Raw genomic sequence first — 27012 nt, 5'->3', positions numbered from 1 at the left:
AAAATTATATTTTTAATATAAGTTTAATATAAGAATAAATATTCAAATTATACTATTTGTTATTTAGGTGCTTAACGTTACAAAAAGATATATTTTAAATGCCTACACCCTAACGGTTATTAAAAAATTAGTTAAATGACATGTGTCTTACTCATATAATTTTAAAATTTTATCTTTTAAAAAAACTTAAATATAATTATATCTATAAAAAATTCTAATTTCGCAAAAACTACAAAATAAATCCAAATCCATGTTATTAAGTTCATCGTCCGTCGCTCCCGTTACCGTCATCTTTTTCGATAGCGGAACATTATCGTCGGACTCCATTATCGATCATCCTCTGGCCGTTACCTTTAAATCCCTATTCAATCTCCTAAACTCCTTTTAATATATATTAACGACGATTCCTCGAAAAATAAAAGAAAATTGATTCTGCAATTAAACCTGTAATTGGTGGATGCATCAGTTCACCTGCAATTGAGGGAGAGAGTGAGGAAGCGAGGGGATGAGGGTTGGGGAGAATGTTTTTAGAAAAAAAATATATTTGTTAAATGTAATAATTCATTTTAAAGATTTTTTAATGAAATCTTTAAAATTATTAAAATGCGTCATTAAATAAGACTTTTTAACAGTTGTTATGATCAGGATACTTAAAATGATAACATTATAGCGTTACATATTTAAATTAATCAAAAAATAACTCAGACATCTAAACGAAAAAAAGTATAAGCTCATACAGTCAATTTTAAATTAAGCTTCTAATATATTTTACTTTTAGGTTTTATAATTGAAGTTTAGTCTAAGTTAATAATTAGCACCTAATCATATTGTTTGTCTTTTGCTAGTTTCCTCTAAGGAAATCTCCAGCCCTCATATCTACTCTACAACATCTCTATCTCTACTCTAAAGATGAAACAATAATTCATCTTCAACACTATCTCTAAATTACCATCAACTCTACTTTATTCATAATAATTAACTATTATAATATTGATTTTGCAAATATAAAATAAAACATATACATTTCTAATAAATATCAAGATAAAAAGCATAAATAAAACATTCATAAATAACATTGCGAAAATACAAATAAATAAGAAAATTACAATTCATAATAATAATATGAAAAAACATAAGTTACATAATTCTCAACAAGTTTTCAAGTTCCACCGAACAATACAAGAGAAGAACAAATGTTTCATTGTTTACACAAGCATTAACCAAACGAAAGCTTCAACTTCTGGAGGAGCAAGTCTATAGTCATCGACTGTCGCATCTGTTGTCGATAAAGTCCAAAATTTTCAACACGCATCTTTCGACCCATTGAAAACGATTTTGGCCTCTGTTTCCTCTGATCTTCATGGTCTACTGTCCGATGAGCCTGAAACTGGATTATGTTGGTCAACTTATCATTCTCTTATGATGAACCGTTCAGATTGGTCCAACGTCCACTGAAACTATGTCACGTTAGTATGTTCATTAAGTTTTTAACGGTATGACACTAAATTAAAATAAAAACTACATGTTAAGTATGATTTAAAAAAAATAAAAATTTAAGCATTAAAATAACAAAATTGATGGTTAAGATAAAAAACGCTTAATTTATCCTAAATATAAATAGGTCAAAACTCATTATGCGATCTCTATTTGAAACATATATACCTCAATAAATATAATTGTAAATTAAGTATTTAATACCTAAACTATCTTTTTTTGTTTGTTTAATATCTAAATTTTAAAAAAAAAATTAAAATTATATCTAATATTTAGTTTTTGTTTTATTTTAGTACCTCGATGTTAAAAACTTAACGAGTTTAATATCTAAACTATCAGTATTGATCCATTTTAGTAACTAATTTTTTTTTTTAAAAAAAATTAACGTTAAAATTTAAATAAGATATTAAAATAAATAAAAACTAAATTAAGTATAATTAAAAAAAATATTAAAACAGAGATGTAAAGGAGACAATAAATAAACATACGTAACTTGATGATGTAAAATAACAGGTGTAAGAGAAAAATGGAGATTAATCGAAAGAAAGAAAAGAAAATGGATAGATAAGTCGTGGCGCAAGGCGTGTCGGCGTATCGTGGCGTACAAATCTCAACAGAGCAATTGGGAGATTCAACTTTTAAATTCAAACCACACACACACCTCCTCCAAAAAAAAAATTGAAACATTTAACTCTGTTGGTTTTTGAGTTTCATCGACGAGCAAAGCAAATGTCGACTTTAACCCTACCGCCGGTTCCTACCTCCCCTAGAGACGATGCAATTCAGCTTTACCGTGCTTTTAAGGGTAACCTGTCTTTTCTTGCTGGGTTTTCTCTCGCTTTTTTTGTACATTTTGCCTTTTGGAATAAAACGTTGTCATGATTAAGCCTTATGGAGTTCTCGTTTGATTGCTAATTGTTGCTCTTGAAATCAATTCAAATGGAATTCAAGCTTTGTTTATCAAAAGTGCAATTTTGTCTAGCAATTCGAATATTTTATGAACCACCTTTGGAATTTGTGGAGAAATGGTGTTTAGGACGCGTTAGCTAAATTGCTTGGAAATTTAGATTTCAAATTTAGTATAAATTGTTTGATTAGCATATAAATTAGGATTCAAATTGTAGTCGCGATTTGTTATTGCGGTGATTGCGGGTATTAAGGTCCTGCAATAAGACGACACCTCTACCACTATATAGTTATATAGCCGGCGCTATTGCGGTCCGCTATTTTCTAGAATCATGAACATAAGAATTTCTTTGTAAATTTGAAAGTAATTTTTATGTTTCCTTTTAAATTTTTCATTCAATTTTTAATTATTTAATAATTTTCTTTTGATATTTTAGTTTATAAACTTTTTTTCCTGTTTTACTTTTCCTTCTAGGGCTGGGATGTGATACTGCAGCAGTGATCAATATTCTTTCCCATCGAGATGCGACCCAGCGTTCGTTGATTCAACACGAGTATCGAACAATGTACTCTGAAGACCTTCTCAAACGACTGGTTTCGGAGCTTCATGGAAAACTAGAGGTACTGATATTTGTGTGTATTGCCTATATGAATTGTTAGGAAAAAATGGTATGTGTGTATCGATGTATTTGTGCACGGTGTATGTGAATGTGCAGATTTTCACCTTGGTACTTGTATTTAATTTTTCAGACGGCTGTCTTGCTGTGGATGCATGATCCGGCAGGACGTGATGCGATAGTCATAAGGCAGGCACTTTAACCAGATGTAACAAATCTCGATGCTGCAACGGAAGTTATATGTTCACGCACCCCATCCCAGATTCAAATGATTAAACAAATTTACCAGTCGAAGTTTGGGGTTTTTCTTGAGCAAGATATCGAAAGATATACCTCCTGTGATCATAAAAAGGTACATTTTCTGGATGGCAATTTTACACCGTCCTAGGTGCCTTATTTTTGGTAATCTTAAAGTATAGAAGCCAACTTTTTAATACACTTGATTAGCAGAACACGTTTTCATTCTCTTTTTCAACAAGCATTTGTTCTTTTAATACTTTGGTACTGTTTTTCATGGAGAGGGTCTAAAAGTTTCTAAAATACCAGGTTTTTAGTCTCGTTTTTTTATCGTTGGTCAATACCATCCCTTTATGTCATATATGGCTACAACATGATAACTCTTAATGGGGAGAGCTAGACATAAACAATATGGATGGAAACTATCAGAATGGACCTCACTTTTATGGCTGGAAGAGGCATAATGGTGAATATGATTGATGTAGTTGACCATACAAAGTGGGGAAATATTTAGTTCTTGTTAACTTCTTTAGTATGTTAACACTCGAGAGTGAAACTCACTCACCGGCATATGTTGTCATAAAGAGTGAGGACATTTGCTTAAATATCCTCAAATAACCCTTCGTCTTGATTAAGAGTGACCCTATCATTGTGGATGGTTTACAAAAGTCAGATTGTAAGCACGTCACAGGCTGGCCATCTTTTCCTCTATTTGGGAAACTAAAAGCACTTTTATCCCTTCCACCAACTCTTACTCTTAGGCAGAAAAGTTAAAGCCACTGATGTTGTGATTCAAAATACTTTGTGCAGCTCTTGCTCGCATATGTAAGCACCCTCCGATATGAAGGCTTTGAAGTCGATAGAGAGATGGCTTTGAAGGATGCGAAGGACCTCTATAAAGCAGGAGAGGAGATGGGGAACTGATGAGAAAACTTTTATCCGCATATTTAGCGAAAGAAGTAGGGCACAGCTAGCAGCTAGCAGCGCTTCTTATCGTGACATGTACGGAAGCTCCTTGAAAAAGGTTTGTTTTTCTTTGTCTTATCCTCACTTTTATTTTACTTCTTGTTGCGATGATTAACAAAATTGAAATTTTCCAGGCAGTAAAGCGTGAAACATCTGGGAAGTTCGAGGATGGTCTCTTGACAATTTTAAGATGCTCAGATAATCCTGCAAAGTACTTTGCTAAGGTAGATATAGATTTTGTTTCCCACGCTGCATTTGCCAAAATTACATGTTTGCAAATCTTATGCCTTTGTGAAACCATGTAGGTACTGCGTAAGGCAATGAAGGGTCTAGGAACGGATGACACTACACTTATTAGGATAATCGTGACAAGAACCGAGATCGATATGCAGTATATAAAAGCCGAGTACCTGAGGAAATACAAAACGACGTTGAACGAGGAAACATCAGGCCGCTACAGGACTTTTCTTCTCGCGCTTTTGGGACCGAACTGTTAAGAGTAGGGATGTGAATACAATATTTGCCAGTTGTGTCTGTCTGTAAATAAGTACACCAACCGGAACACCCTATGTTCGAATGATGTTTTCCATTGGTCGAGTTCGTCTCATATCGCTTTGGTAGAACTAGAACTGATTGCGTTGTTGTTTAGGTGACGAGGAAGCATGTAAAATGGTCTTTAAACTGCAGTTGGTGTGAATGATGGGTACCCGTAGAGAGCGAGAATGTCACATTGTTGGAATGCTTTTCCCTTTCTTTCTCTGTCTGGCTTTTTATTTGTTAATCTTTAAGGCATTCAAAACTCATTTTATTATTTTAAAAGTAAGAAAATCTTAAAAATAAAAAATCATTCATTTCAATAATATATAACCATAACACCGTCATTACTTGAAGTAGCTTTCATATTACTAGTTGACTTTATTCGTGTATATAAAATAAAGCTACAAATTTATTGTTGGGCACAATCTGTTGGTGCAAAAGAGACGGTCCTCTTTAAAAGATCATACTCCACCTGGAAATTTATCTGTGCATGGTTTCCAAAGACAGAAAGATTCTCAAATGTCGGAAAAATCAGCATACAAGCCAAGTTCCCATCATCCTCAAACGTGTTGACAGATTTCAATCGAAGGTCAGCACCAGTGAAATGAAACACCATTTCCGGAACATTGATGTTATCGCCGGTCTTAAAACACAAACCAGACATGCCTGAATGATGTTGCACTGGCTCTTCTCCAATGCCATCTTTCACCATTGCCTCCAAGCCATTATACAAATCTTGTTCTAGGTACGTCAATGTTGTTCCGGAATCAGTTAGGACATTCCCTTGTCCTAAAGATGACCGGACGGTCTTGTCTCCGATGGTAACACCTTCGAGTGTAAGGTAGTAGTACGTTTGAGGGGGTTTGGACACAAGTGGAGTCGTAACAACTCCGGGGCGAGACATTATCGATTCCTGTCCGAACAACAGTTTACCACTGGATTTCGCCGATGGTGGAACAAAACAATAGGAGAATCTGTGATCAATCTGAGTTTGAATTTGAGAAACTAAAGAAAAATCCCCCCCTCCAAGGCCAACGAGTCCAGCAATTCCAAGTGTCATTTGATTATCATGTCCACAACCAAATATACACGTAGAAAATGTGACTTTTTGACCATTTGTGGAACCAAAGCTCAAAGTATCAGAGCTCAGGATTCCTGTGGTGCTCGACATCTCTCCATAGATAACATGATATTGACAATCATTAGTTTTTGAGCACAGTTTTTGGGTCCAAATTTGACAAGCCTGTGAATCACATGAAAAGGCTTTGTAAGTGGAAGATGCTTTGGGGTCAAAAAGAGAAGAGTTTTGAGAATAACATTTGGTACATGGAACACACTGTATCCATGAAAGGTCACTTCCGGTGTCTACCAGCACCAAGTACTCAACAGGTGGGGTTCCAAAAGATAGTTTCATCATGTATTCCCCGCCCCCTTCAACTGGAACCACCACAGATTGGATGACCTTTTGATCAACCACAGGTTGTAAGTGTTTGATTCGATCCCTTGAACGAATGGCCTTTTTTCTTAGCATCTCTGAGGAGGTGAGAGATGCATTGTAACAAGGAGAAAGTGGGGAATCACGATGAATAAGATCAACACTGAAGCCAGATGGCGTCCTTGCTTTAACCATTAGGATTCACAAAACGAGAGTGACAAAAATAAGCAATCCATGGTGCCTCATTACAAACAAAAAACTAAACAACTGAGAAGAAAGATAAAATGTAGATAAAAATAAAATCACGCACGAGGTTTAGGTCACTTGTATTGGATTTGTTATTTAGTTGGGGAATTCTTTTTGTTTAAATTAAGGAGTTTTTTATTCGAGTAGCAAACCGTATCTTCTCTTTTTCTATCATGTTATATGTGTGATACTTTTACTTTATTTTTTTACAATTAACTTACACTAGTTATTACAATTAAGAGTATGCCATTAAATTAATTTAACGATTATATTATAAAAAATATTTCAGACTATTAAATTCTACAACCCAACTAATGGTATTAGTCGTCTAGAGTAGGAATGACAACAAGTCGGGTTGGCTGAATTTTTAGTCAATCTGACCCGATCTCAAAGTATATACCTTTCATCCGATTCCACCAGAAAAATATATATCTTCCACCCAATACGGATAGGACCCGAATTTTTAGAGTATAACCCGACCCAACCTGATATAAAACAAGGACTTAATTAAAATAAGAGGTACTATAACAATTATCCATAAATTTATTTGAGGAAATTACACTATTACGGTGGGTTGGCTCGGGTCGGGTCAGAGTTTTTCACCCTCCATCCAAACTCAACCCGACCTCACTCCTTCATATAATCTGACCTATCCGACCCGAACTCGAATATGTTTTTTAAAAGTCTAACCCTATCAAATTGTCTCAAGTATGAATCTGTCAGTTTTAAATTAAATTGTCATCATTACTCTAAAAGTTCAAGGTTCAAATAGTTTTATTCGCAAAATGTGTGTTATCAATTGATTAAGTAATTTTTAGACATATATTACCTTATAATCAATGATTATTCAGATTATAAAATTTTAGTATTGTTGCAACAAGATAAGTAAGTCGTATAACGACTTTTACGGTTTGAAATTCTTACATGATGTCTCCAGGTCATATATTGCGACATAACATACTATTAAATTATTCGAAATATGGATCTTCATTGAAATGGTTTGAACTTGTAAAAATAAAAAATAATGTTAAACATTAATAAACACTCTAATATTTTTAGACTATTTGTATGTTATACATTAAATATAATTATAAAAATATAATTATAAAAATGTATAAATATAATATCTTATAAATATTGTAATTTTAAAGAAACAAATGATGTTTATGAAAACTATTTTACGTTAAGTAAGAGTTAATTTCATCATATGTTTTCAAATTATAACTCTAATTTTAAATTGATTTTAAACTTTTAAATATTTTAGTTTCCTTATTTTAAATTAGTTCATGAACTTTTGAACATTCTAATTTCATCTCTAAGTTATGAATATCTTTCTAAAATAATCCCCAAACTTTTGAATATTCCAAATTCATCCCCAAATTCATAGAAATGTGTAATTATAGTTAACCTATTTTTTTTTTCAAACATTTAATGATACAACTTGGTGTGACGATTTTATTAACAAGAAATGTGATTAGTATATGCGCATAGTTTAGAATGTTCAAAAAGTTTAGAACCAATTTAAAAATGAAAATCATAGCTTATGGATGAAATTGGAATATAAGAAAATTTAAAAATTAATTTAAAATGATAATTATAGTTTAAAATAAAATTAAAATATTAAAAAATTTAACAAGCCATTTACTTTGAAGATGTATAATACAATTATCTAGTTAAATAATTTCGTAATATCTATTATATAATCACGACATTACATTTGCAAGAACACCCAACTTTATCTTAAAACTGTGATTTAGAGTCAAAAACTCTAATAAACAAACAGTGTAATAAAAATGTATAAATGTCGAACTACTACTACTACTACTATTATTATTATTATTATTATTATTATTATTATTATTATTATTATTATTATTATTATTATTATTATTATTATTATTATTATTATTATTATTGAAGCAAGTGATGGATTTTAGGTTTGAACTCTACTATCACAATAACTTATTGATTATGTTATTTTAAATCTAATTTTAATCATATTCAGAGATGAAGGGAACGAGAGAATCTGTGAAAAGGATAAGAGTATTCTTAATAGAAGTAAAACTTATGTTTTAAAGAAATGCGAGAGAATAAAAATGAATAATTTAATCAACCAACCAACCAAATGTACTTGTTCGATTATATTATTATTTCTGTATAAACTTTTTCATAATATATTAAATTTTAGTTAGAATTAATTGTTACATAATATATATTTTTAATATTTTCTCTGATAATTAATGAGATTAAGAAATTAATAAATTCCAATCGTATGAACCTTTTATACATAATCAGTTGCGGTCATAGTTCGGGTGCCTGCTTCTTGTTAACTAAAAATAAACATCACTCATTTTTCTTATTCATTTTTTAGTTTTTCTTAAATTATTACATTATACGTAGTAAATACGGCTGCATTCATAAAAGTAGGGTCGCTAAATAAATAATTAGATGATACAACTAAATTTTACATTCGATTAAAAAATCATTTCTTTTTTATAATTATAAGTATCTAATTAGATCGGATATTGTAGAGGTGAGGACTGTCCTTCTAATTCGGCTTGCTCCATTCACAAGCACTAAATTCGAGTTGTTGATTTGCTTAAGAGATCTAGTGTCTTGTCTCACTCGAGCTGTTGATTTACTTAAGAGATCTAGTGTCTTGTCTCGCTAAACAAAAAAGAAAACATTTCTAATCAAATTATTTTAAAATTTATAACATAAGAAATGCAGGCATCAATTCTGAAAGCAGGGAAACCAGAACGCTTTGTTGATCCATGGAATTGACAAATTTATTCATCCCGAAGTTTCGGGATTGATGGGTATGTCTGCCAAAGACTGTGGAAGCAACACTTATTTTATGGATATCAAGTAGGAGTAATATCTAATTAATTTATCTCTTAGAAAAGATGTTAATGCAATTATTGTATGGTTTGTTGGAGGGTTTCTTGAAGAGCTTCTAGAAATATGGTTCTATGTAGGTTACAGTGTTCGTACATAGTTGACTCATTTTGGTTTAAGTAAAGAATAACAATCGGTTATTTTTAAGGAAAGTGAAAATGATAAATAATATTACAGAGAGGAGTAGAGAGAGGATCCAAGAGAGATATCAGTGTCAGGGGTTTATTATATATTTATCCTATTGTGTGTTAAATTTATGGTCGTGATTATTATTCGTAGGTCGACAAAATGAATTAACATGACTATCCAATACATAATACTTCTAAAACCCTTTAAAATCTTTTTAAGATTTCCTTAGCAGAATCACAAGAGTTGAATTACAAATCTCCATTAGAAAAACTCTTAATCCACTCGAAGTTTCGCTCCAAGATTCATGAGAATTAAATGCGAATTGAAACACAACTACTCTCGCTCTCGTCTCCCTTATCTCGAAGTAAAAATTCTAGTTTGATTAAAAGTAGAAATTTTACTTTTTTTTAATGTAAAAAACCTACTTTAAGTATATGTATACTTTATATGTTTCTTTTATAATCAAGTATCTATCTCTATAAATAGATACTAAGAGGTAAGATTAGAGATTATTTTATCCAACTCCAATGAAACTATGAAAGACATGAAAATAACACTTTCAGGAGAATAATCTCAAATATGTAAACATCTTACATGAAACTGTCATAACTAATTGCTATGACCTTTGGTAGACCTAATGTGAAGTCATAACTAATTGATATGACCTTTGACAGAATCATGTGAAACCATAACTAATTTATATGACTTAGGATAGGTTCATGTAATCTAATATAGTCAAACCTATTGTCATCTGACTGCATCTATTTAATATGTTAACCTATGGATAGCTATCATGACTCTACATTTGACAAACAATTAAGAATCATTATAAAACCATTCGAACAAATTCGAGAGACGAGATATGACCTAAGTGAAATCAATTCATCCATATTCTCCTTTATTCTACCTTCTCATGAAGACTAAACACTTTGTTATCGATCAAGAGTTTATCTACCATCGATTGAAACTTGAACCGATAGGGATAAATCATGTATAACCATGGTAACACATTTGGCTTTATTAACAATGGTAATAAACACGTTTATAAAACTTAAACCAAAACGTTTAAAATTGGAACAATTATAAAAACGGTTAGGTGGGTTGGTCCACAGACCACACACTTTTCTTAAACCGCGTGCCAAAGACACGTCTATACGTTTAGCAATTGGATTGAGATTCGAAGAGTCCAAATTTGTGTTGGCAAAGATGGGTAAAGGTGAAATAAAAGGAAAGGAGGAGATGGGGCCAAGTGAGGAGAATAAAACTGGAATCAGAAGCAGATGAAATCATGGATTGGCCGACTGGACAGCCTGAGGTGAGACCTGCTGCTAGATACCACCTTTTTCCATCTCCTCAGGGGGTTAAGGAGAGCACCCATCTATGTTGGTCTCTAGATCTCTTATAATCATATGCGTATTCCAACACTGAATGGTCATAGTTCAATCCCCTCTTTTCACCATATTTTCTTACTCATGCCTCTCTTCGTAAATCTTTGTATTCTCTCTCTCTATATATCAACATGGTTTTGGAATTTTGATGTAGGAATTATTTATTTAAAGCAAAAGCACTTTTGAGAAGAAAAAAAAAAAAAGTCTATGTAACATTCATATTATTTTTCTTTTAGAGTGATATTTCAACTTAAAAAATAAATTTAATGCGTTCTTTTGACAACATTTTTCATCGTTGACCTTTATTGTATTGCTATACTAGTACACGGTGTTGATGTGGAAATTCATGGTACTAACATGGTAGTCCATTTGCGATGTTTGAATTATCAATTTAGTCAATCTATCATGTCATTCGTCATGTTAATTTATCACTCTGGACTACCATGTCAGCATATTGTCACATCAGCACCATAACGGTCAACGACGAAAAAATATTTATCAAAGGGTCATATTGGATTTATTTTATAAGTTGGAAGGTCACATTGAGAAAAAAATAATACAAGTACCACATTGACTTCCCCCAAAAATACAGAGACCAATGATATCCTTTTACTTTTATTTAATTGTAGATGTATTTATAAAATTTTATAATTTTTATATCTAAAATATTTTATTATCAAACAGTGAAGTATTTTTTTTATTAAGAGATGTGATTCAAGCATTTAATTTTTATTTAAGAAATTTAAACACAATATAAAAATAATACATATAGAAAATGATATTATCACATTAATATGAAAAATACGTCTAAACTTAAATAAAAATAATCAATAACTTTTAATAATGTATGAAGATTTATATGAGAAACTCATTATGAAACTAGAAATTAAATATTTAAGTTATCCATAACTACTTTTTCCAATTCAACAAACCTAATATAAATGGTTTTAATTAAAATTATTAGTAAATCAAAATTTTAGATACAAACGAAGGATCAAATGATATATTTTCTATTAATTTAATATAACACATAGTGATAGATAATCACATGAAAAATATAATGTTTAATGCCTAAACTTCAAAAAAATTAAAAATAGTGTTTTAAAACAATCATTTGAAAATAACTTAATGACCATTTATGAATTTTACAATACCAAATGACATTCTTTCTAGAATTTTCCTTGTCAAATTAGTCGAACATGCTATATGAAACATATGCACTTGCTTTATTAACAATTTCTCTCTCCGAGAGTCCTAACATCAGCACTTTCAACCATCCCTTTCCAATATGCACCAAAACATAACTAAAACCCCATTATTTCTAATCCTTCAATACAAAGAGAGAAAGAAAGAAGCTTCATTTTGCAGTGCAACTAGTTCGAAATCATGCTCTCTGTCTCCTTCACGAACCCATCTCCAGTCCAGTCCTTATCCGAATCTAAGCCTTTTTTAACAGCTTTCCTTTGCCGGATAGCTTCTTTTTGTCGACGGACGAGTTCTGTATGTGTGGTGAAATATGGAAGGGAGGCCCTGAGAAAACAAAGAAAGATGCATTATTCAACCAAATGTTTGTAAATTATGTGCAATTGGCATTGTGGGAAATCAAGCACGCACCCTCTGAAATCTTCTATTGTTTTGAAGTTGTGCTTCTTCATGAAATCCTTGAGCTCTGCACAGAGTTTCTTCACAAGACCATACCCATGCATCATAACACCGGTACATACCTACGAGTATAGGCAATGATTATGCAAAGCTTAAAACACATACAGAAATTGATTACGGACTTCGTTCATTCATGAAATAATGAAACAAAACAAATACGAGTTCGAAGACTGCAGACAACCGAATAAGTTCTGCTCTCTGAAAATCATGTTAATTTGTATCATAGAACTGTCAAGATATTACTTCAGAATTCCAGGTGAAAGGCACATACAAATATATAGAGATTTCAAGAGTATTGGTAATGCCACTACATAGCATTGCACCGAACTTGTGTCCTCAACAATTTTTCAGCTAATTATTATCCAGAAAAATGATACTATGTTACACTTCACAAATAAAACAGTATGTTAATATGCATTCCACACAAGATTGACATGCTAAGACATCATCTAAAGGTAACAATTTTTTTCGCAGGCATAAAGAGATAATGGTGAGATTATAGCAGACTGGGTTACTCGGACTCGGGTTCAAGTGTTGGACAAAGTTGTGCATCATGCACCGGTATGGATAGATTTTTCCAAGTTTTTCCATACATTTGGAGGATCCTTGGAAGTCATATGTCCATATCCAAATGTTGGACATGAGTGTCAACCGTGGGTACTTCATGAAAAATGAAGAGTCTGAGAACCATAGATATCAAATCAGATTTTAAGAATTATTACCTGGACAGTATTTGCACCAAGAAGAACAAATTCAGCAGCATCACCCCCGGTCTCGACACCCCCAATGCCAGAAAGTGAGTAATCCTTCTTATTAAACTCCGACTTCATCATTTGTGCAATGCTCATCACTTTAGCAAGAGCAATAGGATGGACTGCTTTGCAAGAATAACCCCCAGGAGTTGAGTAGCTGTAAGCAGAAGTTAAGAGCATAAAATCTTCAGGGATAAATTCTGAGACAGTCGAAACAAAAGAATCTTATATTTGAGAATACAAACCCCTCAACACATGGCTCTGGGCGTAAAGTATCAAGGCTGATTCCCATCACACTCTGGATGGTATTTATAGCAGCTATCCCCTCACAACCAGTACTTAAAGCCACCCTTGCTGGCTAAAAACATACAATATGAGGATAATATTAATTATCAATAATAAATCAATATTATCACCAATAAAAAAAGGAATTTACAAAGAAGGAAAAAGTGATAATATGCATTGCATTCATTCTAATGGGAAGTCTAAACAATAGTGCTTCAACCCATTGTCAATGGTAACAGTTGGCCTAAACAATCAAACAGAACAATAAACTTTTGAGACTGAGTTACTGATAGGTGGCCTTTTCAAGAAAACCATGAATGTATCGATAAGTGATGAACATAGATGAGCAGTTTGATTGATCTAATTTCCAACCACAAGAGAGACAAATAAATCTAGCCCCATTCAAGAAAGTAGCACGAAAACCTCCTTTTTCCTGGTAGGAGTAAAATTCCATTTACTAGTTTGTCTCCCTTGGTGATCATGAAAATTTATTAAAAACAACAAAAAATAAGTTTCCCAATCTGTTATTTTTTGTGTTATTGTTTCTCAATATTTCCAATATGTTGAAACAACAATGATATCCACTTCCATTTATATTCAACTATAATTTAGCCAAGAAGCAATATGGAAGAAACAGACTGCAAGTTTTCAGTCCTAAATGAATACTCTCCTTACAGATCGAATTACAGCTTATATTTTCTTTTCCTCTGCTTATAGATGAGAAAAATTATAGTGATTTTTCAGAAACTACTCTGTTGATAAATATGGTGCTTAATGGTGCCTCAACTAACCAAAATACCCCAAGGTCATGAGTTTTGAGACATAGACATTTTTATCCCTGGGAGCCAAAAGCAGAACAGTTTCATACATGGTAGAAAATTGAAAGTCTTACACATTAATGCTTCCAATAATGGGAATTCTTATGAAATGTGCCATCAAGTTTAAATATAGCTTTCCAAATAACCATCTCACATTATTTTATTAAAATGTAAACATGTGTCTCACATTCTTTTGTCTTCTTGTCATACTATTAAACATCAGGATTGAAAGCAAGTTCCACATAAGCAGTAAAATAATTAAAAAATAAAGTAAGCATACCACTGTGATGTCAGTGATGTTAGGAGTCATCTTTGCCCACACAGGAACAGTCGCTTTTGCATTTATCCATCCACAAACTTCCTCCAACAGTGCACAATCTTGTCCCATAGCCATACCCATTTTCCGCTCAGGCATACCATGAGGGCATGAGAAATTAACTTCAATGGCGTCCTAGAAACAATATTAATTAATGACATAAATCTTTGAAGCGTGAGAGATATAAAAATAGTGTTTTAGTGAAGAATATAGCTTACAATCCCAGTTTGCTCTACTCGATCAATAAGTTCTTCCCAGCCAGCTTTGTTATATTCCTCCATAATAGAGGCAATGAGAATCCGATCTGGATACTCTTCTTTCAGTTGCTTAAATTCTTTCAGCATAGTTTCAAGAGGGCGGTCACTGATGAGTTCAATGTTCTCCCACCCAATTATTTGTCCTTTGGCCGAGCCACTCGCTCCTGCTCGTAGCCGGGCATACCTTGGAGTTACATTGATAACCTTGGCAGCATCTAATGACACCTGGTAGAACAATTTGGAGTCAAATATTCAACGCTTAGTATTGCGTAGGCCAAGATCACTTGGATTTAAAAGAAAAAAATCTCAAACAGTATTTCAGATTAGCTTGGAATTGAAATAGATCCAAAGAAATAAAAAGACATAAAGGTCAAACATCCAAAGTCAAACAGATCAAACATGTCCGAGGGCTATACAACAACAGCTATTCCGATGCGGACCATTATTTAAATCCCTGATCCAAGGTTTATCACCAAAAACTAAATCCATAAGATATACATAATACATCTATTTAATTAACATAGGTACAGTTCTGGTATAAATGCAAGACTGTGATTTATACGGCATTCGTTTCAAGATACCCTTTTGTCTTTTCTAACATGTCTCCCTAAAGAGTTAATCCCATTTTTACGTCGAATTTGTACAATTGTATCTACTTCGGAAAATGTTTTCGGTTTTTTCTTGATTCCATCAACTTCGTTTTCGAAATTCAAAGTTGCAAAAACAACTAGATTTCCCTTCCTCCATTAAACCGTTCAGTAAGAGTGATTGCTGGCTGAGAAACTGTAAGAAAAATATGGATGTTCGAATTCTCCAACGCGTCAATACGATCTTAAAAAAACAACTTATATAAAATAACAAACCAAAACCGCCACAAAGAAAAGGAGGGAAGGGAAGGAAGGAACTTACAGTCTTGGCGATGACAGCTCCCCAACCTTCATCAAAGGCTCTCTTCATGACCGTGTAGTTAGTTCCGGGTGGACCCGACCCGATCACAAAGGGATTGGGCATCTGGAATCCATTAACGCACACACTCAAATCCGGCTCGGTTTCAGATTTCGAAGCCAAGACCTTGAACCCGACTCGAGTGGATCTCGTCGGAGGAGTAGCACGGCGAGTGACAGCAAGGTCGGCAAATGAATTGCGGTTGCTGTGGGCAACCTTGGTGAATTGGAGAGAAGCCATGGATGCGTGTAAGGAAGAAGATTGAATCTGAAACGTAATGCGGAAACTGACAAGGAGGATATTCTAGGGAGTCTGGGCTCTACTTTTTGACTTTTTTATTGCTTACTACCATAGCATAGGCCATCATCATCCATCCCCATTATTATATATAGTCAAGGATTTAAATACCCTATACAACTCAATTACCATTACTTTTATTACAAGCGGGTCACTTCAAGAGCTTATAATTTAATTAGAACAATATCATTAACAAGCTATTTAATCATTAATATTAGGGTAAACTATAAAAGTAGTCTCCAAACTTTTAGAGTACTTGTATTTTGGTCACTCAACTTTTAAAACTTGTAATACAATCATCGAACTTTTAGTTCGTTTTCATTTATGTCTCTGACGCTACTTCCGTTAGTTTTTCTACTAACGTGACAGTTAACCTCCCGTCAACTCTCTTATCCTTTTCCTCCTTTGCCTCTTTCTCATTCTGAAAACCCTAAACTCCAAAAATTTAAAAATTATAACCCCATTTAAAATCATAAGTTCCATAAATCAAAAACCCCAAAATTATAACCCACAAAATCATAACACCGATACTCAACTCAGTTGTTGAAAACTCTTGAAAGCAACCATAATTTGATCACCGTCAGAGTTATCCCTTTATTCTAAAAGGGCAACCCCTTCTTTCTTGCCTTATGGACCATAAGAATGGCGGATGACCTTTAGGAGAGCTCCATTAGGTGCAATGCATACATGTAAACTCTTTCCTTTTCTCAATTCCACGTGAAACCTTACTAATATTAAGCATCGTAGGAATGTTTCTCAAACTATGGAAGAAAGCCAATATCCGAAGTTGAGAATTAGTGTCTTTTCTCTCAATTGTTTTGTACTTATGTTCTCTTTCCCCCTTTCGTTTAGCTAGCTTATACACTGCCATCACAACTGGAATAATTATAGAAGTTGTAAAAATGGCCATCAAAACCATGATTGTAAATGTTTGATGGTTCAAAACCTGTAAAAATACTGTTGAGTTAATCGATCGATGGAATTAGCCAAGAGGGGAGGTGAATTGGCAATTAAAAATTCGGTGGAAGCTTTTGCAGAAAATTGAAAAGATTTGCACAGCGATTTAGAGTGGTTCGACTTTCTCAATCAAAGTCTACGTCCACTACCTTAGCTATCCACACTAAGGATTTTCCAACAAATTCACTAATTTGTTCTTTCTTTTGAGGCCAAAGAGATAACCTTACAACACCCTCAAGAATATACCCCAATTCTTGAGAACACTCTTTTCCCAAAGAGAAGATTACAAATTTGCAAACTTACAAGGAAAACCTCACAAGGTAAGATGTTTGCACAATTCTAGAACAAGAAAAGAACACTCAAAGATAATTACAAATGAGCACAAATGATGTTCTTGAAAGCAAAATGAATATTGAAAGGAAGATTGGCTTGATTTGCACAAACTTGATGTTTGATGCTTTCTCTCTTGTTTCTCTATGATTTCTTATTGATCAAGGGCTTCAGAACTTGTTTAAATACACCTTGAATCACTTCTGAATGTTGGGGATGATTAGTGAAGATCATATAGCCGTTTTAGTGTGAAAACAATTAATAAAACAGTTTGGAGCGTGGAGGGAATCGGTTCCCCCTCATAGGGAATCGGTTCCCTAAGTGTAAAATTCAAATATTTCGACCGTTGAACAGGGGGGAATCGGTACCCCCTATGGGGGAATCGGTTCCCTCCGAGCATTCTGGAAATCTCGGAGCCAAACCATTCAGAGGGGAATCGGTACCCCCTTGGGGGGGAATCGGTTCCCTCTGAGCAATCTGTAATTTTTGGCTTTGAAATGGTTCGAAATACTTTGAAAGATTATTTTGAAATTGTTTTAAGATTAAAACTTAATTTTACACTTAAGTAAGGATTAAAAATGAGTTTTGAAATATTTTGAGTAATGTTTTGATATTCGAATAATTATATCGAATATACTTAGAAAATCATTTTGGAAAATCTTAAAATTCATTTAACTTAATTTGTTATATCGAAATATCAAAATGTTTTCAACAATCTCCCCCTTTTTGATATAACAAAACATTTTAGTAATTTTAAGATTTTGAAATCAAGTTTTGAAATTACTCCCCCTTACTTTAACACTTCTCCCATTTATCATTTTAAAAACACACTTAAAACACACTTCTCCCCCTTTTTGTTAAATCAAAAAGATTCAAATAAACGTGAAAAATATGTAGTCAATTGATTAAGTATATGTATGCATAAGCTGCTAAGATCACAATCAAGAGAACCGTTAGCCATTAGTTCCATAATCAATATTCATAAACAATGTGATATGGTAAAATTGGTCATATTGCTAATAATGATGTAAATGATGCAATAATGAATAAATCACACCAAACATATAAGTTCACACCATCCATAAATTCAGACATTCCAAAATATTCAAAATGTTAAAACAATAAGTTTGGAAAACAAAGTAAAACATTTAATCACATATCCGGATCAGGAGGAGGAAAACGAGCTCGCATAGCGGCCATTTCGTTAGTGAGGTCATTAATACGTGCGTTGGTTGCTTCATTATTTGCACGCATTTCCCGAAGAATTTCTAATTGTTGAGCTCCCATTGTGGATAAATGGGACTCTATAGAATTAAAGCGCGAATCCATGGTCGCATATCGGTAATCAAATGTTTCCATAAAAGATTAAAAATATGGAGGCATTTGAGTCGATTGTTGTGCTTGCTCTTCGGGCTTCTCCTCGGGCTGCTTAGGTTCATCTTCAGCTTCATCGATGTCTCGAATTAATTGCTCAAGCTCGAGATCTTCGTCAGCTTCGGGTGGAGCTTGTGAAGAACTAGCTCCCGGAGTAGTTGCAGAAGATCGAACCCATTCCCCGATTTCCTTATCCTTAATCCACCCCGCTCTCGTTAAGGAAAGAAGGTTAATTTGTTTCTTAAGAGGAAAAACGGCATCTAGACCGACTCTAAGCCCAGCTTTGGAAAACAGATTACTCAAAATACAACCGTAAACAAGAGATGAACAAAGTTTTTTTATTAGGAACAAGATTTACGGTTTCAACAATTTCAGCAAAAATAATATGAGGTAGGTTGATTTTAATATTGTTTTCGAAACAATGTAACCACCAAAGATCTAAGGCTCTAAGAGTAGAATAATGACCTCCAGATAGTCGAAACCACCAAGAAATCATTAGATGAAGAAAACGTTCATGAAGGTCTAGGACACTTGCACTATCCCTTCTTTTATAACGAGATCCTAAAACCTGTTTTTCATTTGAAATTCCTTCATTATCTAATCCGAATGTATTGGCTATGTAAGCCGAGTCAATATATAAGAATTGTCCTAGAAGGTAGGAACGAATTCCTATGGTTTCGGTTTCAGTTTGGTCTTTAACACAAACGGCATTAGAATAGAAAATACGAATAAGTTGATGGTAAACGATGGGTTCAAGGTCAAAGAGTTTATCAAATTTCCACTCTTGTAAAAGAGGAAGATATTTAAAATTGATAGCTAACATAGCTTGACGAGAAGGAATATGTTCTTCCCGGATTTTGTAAGAGTCGAAATATTGATAATACCAAAAACGATGATTTCTAGGACCAGGATGATTAAAACACGAATTTTGGATAGTCAAATTAGGATCAATAAAATTAGGATTAGAAATTGGAATAGGTGGAGGATTTGGAGGTGGATTTGGTTGTCGGTGTGAACGACTAGATGAAGACCTAGCACGTTTAGGATTAGACATGGTGAAGGAAATCGAAATAGATTGGATAACCTGCAATTTTAAAAACAAATGTATGCAATTCAATTAATCCCAAAACTCAATTGAGTCCTCAATATTTCAAGGTTCTCTAAATCAATCCTAATGGGCAAAGTTTTTGAAAAACTTTTGAAAAATATGGTTTTGAGAAACAATATATGTATAGTTTTCATAACAACAACATAATTTAATCAAAACACAATGATTTGAAAAACAACAATTTTTTTTTTTTAATTTCGAAAATTTAAAATTTTTGGAAAATTTTTGTGTTTTTGATGAAATTAGTTGTAACATCTAGTTTCTAATCACTAAACAATCAATGCCCGATCACTATTTCAACCTAGAACTAATTAAAACTAATCCTATGTTCAAAATTAATGAAATAGAGAGTTTATAAAAAATTACCTTGAAAGATGAAGGTTGAGGGGATTTAGATGTTGTTTGCACGATTTTAATGATGATTGCAAGTTTAGGAGATGACATTTGAAGTGTTTTCCGATTAAAATCAATGATTTGAGGCAAGAATGGAGATTTGAGTGTTTGAGGGTGAGAAACGGTGGAATAGATTTTGGGGTGTTCTTGCCCGATTTTAACAGAACCCCAGGGGGGTATCGATTCCCCTGTGGGGGGAATCGGCTCCCCTTCAAAGGGGGAATCGGTTCCCTCATGGGGGGATCGGTTCCCCTTCAAATGTTGAGGCATCTTTGGAGATTCAACATCAAATATTGGGGCATCTCCGAGGATTCAACATCCTGATGCGAACTATCAAATCTTCTGAAGGCATTTCCTTCACCAGCAGGAACAAGCAAACTATCAGTATCCTTTAATGTTGTTTCTCTCGAAACAAAATGTTTTCTCGCTTGAGACAATTTTCTTTCAAAATAAATTTTGTCTCATTTGAGACATAAAAAAATCTTCGAGTTCGTTTCTTTAGAAACAAAATTTTATCTCTTTCGAGACAACTTCTTTTGAAGCATCATCTCTGAGTCGGTTTCTTTTGAAACCAAAATCCTTTAGATGGCCAAGACTCATGAACAAATGAGTAGTGTCATCACTTGATCATATCTCCTCATTATGTAAGAGTTGTGTCAACCCAGATAACCAGTTGTCCTCATCATGTAGGAACCATGTTATCACCCTTAGATGGAAAAGACTCATGAACAAATGAGCAGTGTCATCACCTTACCATATCTCCTCATCATGTAGGAGCCATGTCACCCAGATAACCAACCATCCTCATCACGTAGGAACCGTGTTATCACCCTTAGATGGCCAAGACTCATGAACAGATGAGCAGTCTCATCACGTAACCAGATCTCCTCATCACGTAGGAGCCGTGTCACCCTTAGATAACCAGCCGTCCTCATCGCGTAGGAACCGTGTTATCATTCTTAGATGGCGAGAACTCTTCATCACATATGAGTCATGTCATCACCTGACCAGATCTCCTCATCACGTAGGAGCCGTGTCAACCCTTGATAACCAGAACTCTTCATCACGTATGAGTTATGTTATTACCCTTCCTAAAGATGGCCAAGAACTCTTCATCAAGTATGAGCAGTGTCATCCCCTGACCATATCTCCTCATTACGTAGGAGCCGTGTCAACCCTTAGACGATCATAACTCTTCATCGGGTATGAGTAGTGTCGTCTCCCAACAACAAACAACAAATCTCAAAACCAAAACACAAAAGAATTGGACAAAACAAGTTTAGTTATCTTTGTGGTTCGATAGAATTGGTATGGCATTCATCTGGTAGGATCTTGTGCACATATATCGTCAGACTTATACCCTTCAGGTCGACCATAGTCCAACATAGATCTTTCTTATGTTGTGACAAAACATTTACCAAACTACGCTCTTGGTCATGCATAAAAGTAGAAGAGATAATTATCGAAAATGTTTCATTACTACCTAAGTAAGTATATTTAAGTTGTGATGGCAAAGGTTTCAACTTTAAGGTAGGTGCATGTTGTGGCGAAGGTTTTGGAGGAATCAATTCATCAAAATTTTAAGGTTCAAATAGCGTACCTGGTCTAGCTATGAGTAAGTTAGATTGTTGCATCTCTAGTGAAAATTCCCTAACCTCCTCAATATCATCATCACTTAGCTACACATAGTCCATAAAATTACTACAGCAAAAGTTTACAACTTCCTCATCTACTATTGAGTCCATGTCTATAATGCATTGACACTCATCGAAATCATTCATATACTTAAGGGTGTTGAACACATTGATGTTTATACTATGATTGGCACCCCTCATGGTGAATTTACCTTTTTTGTAATTGATCAAAATTCTTCATGTGGTTAAAAATGGGCACCCCAAAATAATGGGTGCATTGTCATCACTCATAATCGAGGATGAGAAAATCATCTAGGAACACAAACTTGTCAACTTTTACCACGACATCCTCAACTCTCCCTTTGGGTTTAACATGGGATCGATCGACTATTTAAAGGATAATGATGGTTGGTCATGCATTTCCCATCCCAAGCTTCGGGAAAACTGGCTTGGGCATTAAGTTTACACTCGATCCAAGGTCGCACAAGGCTCTACCCACATAGTTATCACCAAAAAAAGGATGATAAAGCTGCTCAAATATTTTTGCTTTGGCGGTAGCTTACTCAGAATAGAAAAACATTCTTTTTCTATAGTAATTGTTTCAACCCTCTCGACCTTCCTCTTCTTAGTAACGATATCCTTGAGGAATTTTACATACGTAGGCATCTGATCAATGACCTCCAAGATTGGGATACTGATATATAGTTTGTCAAGGACACCAACAAACTTCTTGAATTAAAGGTATTCGTTTTGTTTTTTTAACTGTTATGGGAAGGGTGGTAGGGGTCTTATCTCCTCTATTGTTGATGGGAGCCTAACTTTTGTTGTAGCGTTAATTTTTCCACCATCTACAACTTCAATCGTGCATCCTTCATGGCCATCTTTCTCCTAATGTCTCACATCTTACACTTCAGGATCATATTGCATGATATTAGGGGTTGAATCATCTGTTTTCCCTCCCCCAAACTTAGTGTCTTGATTAATTTGAGTTCCACTCCTCAACGTGAGTGCATTTCTCTTTACCATATGGTTTAGTGACTTTAGTGTCACTGGGTAGACTACCTTGTAGACGAGCATGTAAACAATCTGACCCATTTGGTTCTCCAAGACTTTCAGAGATAACCTATGACTTAGCAACAAGGCTCATTGGTTCTTGAGAGTTCTAGAATGATATTACAACAGAGCCTTTGTGGTTGCCATGAAATCTTGGAGTGGAGTTTCCAAAGAATTTGTGTTTGATGAATATGTTAAACTCTTATTAACATTTTGCCATGGAAAATTTTGTTGAAAACCTAGAGGTTCAGTCACGTTCTGTTGTCATATGGAATTACTTGCATTTTTATTCCCCCGATTTCCCCATGAGAAATTTGTATGTTGTTACCAATGTGGGTTATATATGTTCAAGTAGGGGTTATTTTTCTTCATATTAAAATTCTCCATATAGTTGGCAGATTCCTGGCTATCAAGGCATTCACTAACATGATTATTATCGTGGCATAAAATGCATGCAGAACTGGCCACCTTTACCTCCTTTACTTCGCTAAGGCACTGAAGATTTTTCAACATATTAGTGATGGAGAACAATTAAGCTGACACAAAGTCCTTAGCATTTACTCAAAGGCCCCTTGAGCCTTCTGCCATGTTCATAGCCTTAAAAATGGAAATTGGTAGTCATTGTTCACTATCTGGTCGAGGATATCAAAGGCTTCTTCAGGTGACTTATCCAGCAAAGTTCTATTTGTTGAGGCATCTAACATCATACGAGTGGGAGCATTAACACTATTGTAAAACATCACAACTTGTGTTCAATCGTGGAATCTATGATTGGTGCACTTGCACAATAATCCTTTATAGTAGTCTCGACACTCACACATTTATTCATCATCAGCTTGAAGAAAATATGCTATATCATTTCTGAATTGAGTGTTCATGTTGGATGGATTATACCGCAACAAAAAGCTTTTACACAAGTTAGATCAAGATTTCATCGAGCCGGATGGAACTTGACTTAGCCAAGCCCTTGCTCGGTCACACAATGAATAAGGGAATAACTTTAGCTTCAATATATCTTCATGAACCCCTTATTGTCTAAAGGAATCGCAAACTTCCAAGAAAGAACATATATGTTGCCTTATATCTTCGTAAGGCGCACCACCAAATTGCACGATCAAGTTCAACATGTTGAACATCACCAGTTTGAGTTTGAAGTGGGTTGCCTGAATCTCTGGTGCCACTATACCAGGGTTGAGATCATCCAAGATAGAAGCCAAGTGGTATCTAACAGCACTTGAGCGTGATGCATTTCTTCTATTGGGATATGTTGCAACATTTGGATCTTCAGGATCCTCCACTTGTTCACCTCTTTGGTTTCGTAGTGCATACATGTTTCTTTGAGCACATTGAGCACGTCTCATTTTTCTGAAAAACTGTTTGATCTCATGTTCAATAGGTAATATTTGTCCTCTGGGTCTTCTTTGGGTCATGCTCTAGCAAAACTGAAAAGACAAACAAAAGAAAATAATAAGTAAAACTATATAAAAGATTAAAAATAAAAAAATGCTAAAATAAAACTTTTAAAAACCCCAATTGCTAATCCCTGACAACGACGCCAAAAGCTTGATACTTGTTGTGAGTGCTATAAATTGAACGTAAAATATGTGCAAATATACACAGTCGATCAAGTAATATAGTAGTGAGTGAGTATCGTCTCCACAAGGATTAGAGGGAATTAAAAGTAAGTTTTAACAAAAGGGTGTCACTAAGTAAATATATATATATATATATACGACAATATAAACAAATGAATAAAGTTTGGCTATGTCAAAAATTGTATGTGCAAGTAGTGTAAGGAAGAAAATGTTATGACGAAAGTTTAAGTAAAATTTTGAACTAACTGTAATAGAAAAATAATGTTGTAGCAAGAATTAAAATTAAACTTCAGAGAGTGAAATACGACTTGAGAACCTTACACATTCAAGCTTCTATAAGGGTAATTGGCTAGGTTTGCTATGACGAAAATTTATTCTATGTCTAGAATAGTCTGAGTATTATATGAGTATTTTGCCCGATAAGATTTACTGATAGTGTTCTTAGGCTATTTTTAGTAAGGAACCTGATAAAACAAATGTTACGACAATACCTTTCTGCTTGAATTGCAACAGTAGTCTATCAAATACATCTTATCCCTTTTAGTTGATAAAATCCTCTCCTTATCTTTAAGGCAGATCAGAACCTCATCATCTTGGCTTAGCTCCATTGCTCACATCGATCTAGCCTAACTCTCTTGATATTAAACATCTATACTTAAAAAATTGTCTATCTCTCAAAAGCTCTTACAAGACTAAGCATTTAAAATATAAACAATGAGCAAAACAACTTTTAAACATAAAAATACTTTAACCATTCATTAACACAAAATAAAAATAATTCAAAGCAAACCCAATGCCAAATAAATTAGACCATGGCAGGGATAAGTTCATCCATCATCAATGTTAAGTACAAACCCATATAAAATAAAGAAATGAAAACACAATGAGAAGAAAAACTCTCAAATGAGTAGTTGTCGTGACTCTTAGAACCACCGCCTTCAACCTTCTTAGCGAGATAGCCTTTCTCAAGGCCCTAGTTGCTACCCTTCGAAGCTCGGGTGTGGAGGACACCACAAAAAATGAGGAAAAGAAGAAGAAAAAATAGAGGTTTGTGAGCTGTCGCCTCCGTTGCTTAAGTCACTGCCCAAAAGTCCTCTAAAATATAGGGTATCCTTAGGTATTTATACTAAGGAATTTTCTAGGGTTTTAGGCCCAAAAATTCCCTTTGTACCCTAAGATTCATGCACTTCACATGAATATGAGGTAGGGTGACAGGTGGTCCCCAAAATGTCATCATTGCAATGCAATCATGTGAGCCTTAGACATCTTGACAACTTGATATTTTTGTTGTTTTAGACAACAATATTTTTCTCTCGATCAACTTACTTGTCCTTCATATCTTCTTATCAAAATTGCCACAAAAATATTTTCTTTTCCTTTGCTTTCTTCACATGTACAACACCACAAGCATAAGATTTTTCCCTTCAGTAGCATCAGTTTTAGCAATAAAATTTGCTACAACAAAACTTTTTCACCACATGCAATAATATGACCTAAATGCAACTAAATGCTACTAAATGCTATGACAATGGCTTTTAGACACTAAATAACTTAAGTACAAAAGCACAAAATATAGCCTTTTTATGGAGTTATCAAACGGACAAATGAAAACTCTCTAAGATTTAAGAATTGTAATTAAATTTAAATGTTTGGGAATTATTATTTTAATTAGGAATTATCTCTCTATTATTTAGGATTCTTTATTGCTATTAATTAGTATATAAGTATTTGAATGTTCTTAGGATTATTTTTAGGTGTTTTATTGCCTTTAGGTATTCTATTTTCTTTAGGTTATCTCAAGCTATAAATACCCATTAAGGTGAAGCTTGATAGAGGCACAACTTTTGGCTTTTATTTTCCTTGAGATTTTTCGTTCTATAAAGATTATATTCTTCTTCATATTCTTTATTTTCTTTACTTTCTTTTACATGATAAGTATGATTCCATCATGCTTAGCTAATTTTCCAATTAGTTGATAGTTAGGAAACAACTTAATCCGTTAAGGGAAATTGAGATCGGGTTCGACTCTAATTGAGACATCATAATCCAAGAACATGCTTTTCCAACACTAAAGGTTGCATTGACATTAACATCAATAACCGTTGTTAATCCAAACAATGTCTAAATTACAAGGATTGACTTTGGGAAATTAGTTCACTGAATAGAAGAGTAAGTTACAAGGGTTGGGCCTTGTAGACTGTAACCGTTAGAAATCCCGAAGTAATATCTTTTTCAGTGCTCGAGACGAATTGAGGTGAAGACTATCTTTCATCATAATTATTTTCAATCATCTACTTTTCTTTCTTTTATTATTTTCACTTTATTCAATTTATTCAGTTTATTTTGCTAAACCCCTTTTTTATTTTTTTTATTACAATTTCCT

The 27012-nt window shown here is 33.9% G+C and overlaps 2 protein-coding genes and 1 pseudogene across 2 annotated transcripts; 1 reads left to right on the top strand and 2 right to left on the bottom strand.

Annotated features, from left to right (window-relative positions):
- Window positions 1–2147: 2147 nt before the first annotated feature.
- Window positions 2148–4732, top strand: LOC120209385 (annotated as a pseudogene).
- Window positions 4733–5166: 434 nt separating this feature from the next.
- On the bottom strand, window positions 5167–6387 carry LOC120209370 (aspartic proteinase CDR1-like). Its single transcript, XM_039208403.1, has one exon. The coding sequence runs from the start codon at window positions 6385–6387 to the stop codon at window positions 5167–5169; it is 1221 nt and encodes a 406-aa protein (XP_039064334.1).
- Window positions 6388–12060: 5673 nt separating this feature from the next.
- Window positions 12061–16189, bottom strand: LOC120209384 (dihydropyrimidine dehydrogenase (NADP(+)), chloroplastic-like). The gene is made up of 7 exons (XM_039208412.1): window positions 15853–16189; window positions 14905–15168; window positions 14651–14821; window positions 13513–13625; window positions 13238–13424; window positions 12468–12577; window positions 12061–12383 (listed from the first exon to the last, which is right to left on the bottom strand). The coding sequence occupies exons 1-7, from the start codon at window positions 16126–16128 to the stop codon at window positions 12227–12229; spliced, it is 1278 nt and encodes a 425-aa protein (XP_039064343.1). The 5' UTR covers window positions 16129–16189; the 3' UTR covers window positions 12061–12226.
- Between the last annotated feature and the right edge of the window lie 10823 nt (window positions 16190–27012).

This window comes from Hibiscus syriacus, unplaced genomic scaffold (assembly GCF_006381635.1).
Source record: "Hibiscus syriacus cultivar Baekdansim isolate YM2019G1 unplaced genomic scaffold, ASM638163v2 tig00018827_pilon, whole genome shotgun sequence".
NCBI classification, from domain to species: domain Eukaryota; kingdom Viridiplantae; phylum Streptophyta; class Magnoliopsida; order Malvales; family Malvaceae; genus Hibiscus; species Hibiscus syriacus.
The sequence above is the reverse complement of the archived record's forward strand: the minus strand, read 5'-3'. Positions and strand labels throughout refer to the sequence as shown.

What these genes read in the sequence shown, in the direction of transcription:
- LOC120209370 (XM_039208403.1), bottom strand. Translation starts at nt 6,387, where the DNA reads ATGGTTAAAGCAAGGACGCCATCTGGCTTCAGTGTTGATCTTATTCAT.
- LOC120209384 (XM_039208412.1), bottom strand. Translation starts at nt 16,128, where the DNA reads ATGGCTTCTCTCCAATTCACCAAGGTTGCCCACAGCAACCGCAATTCA. An exon ending in GAGTAGAGCAAACTGGGATT is followed by an intron (nt 14,822 to 14,904) that starts GTAAGCTATATT and finishes TATTGTTTCTAG; the next exon opens with GACGCCATTGAAGTTAATTT. An exon ending in TTGGTGCAAATACTGTCCAG is followed by an intron (nt 12,578 to 13,237) that starts GTAATAATTCTT and finishes CTATACTCGTAG; the next exon opens with GTATGTACCGGTGTTATGAT.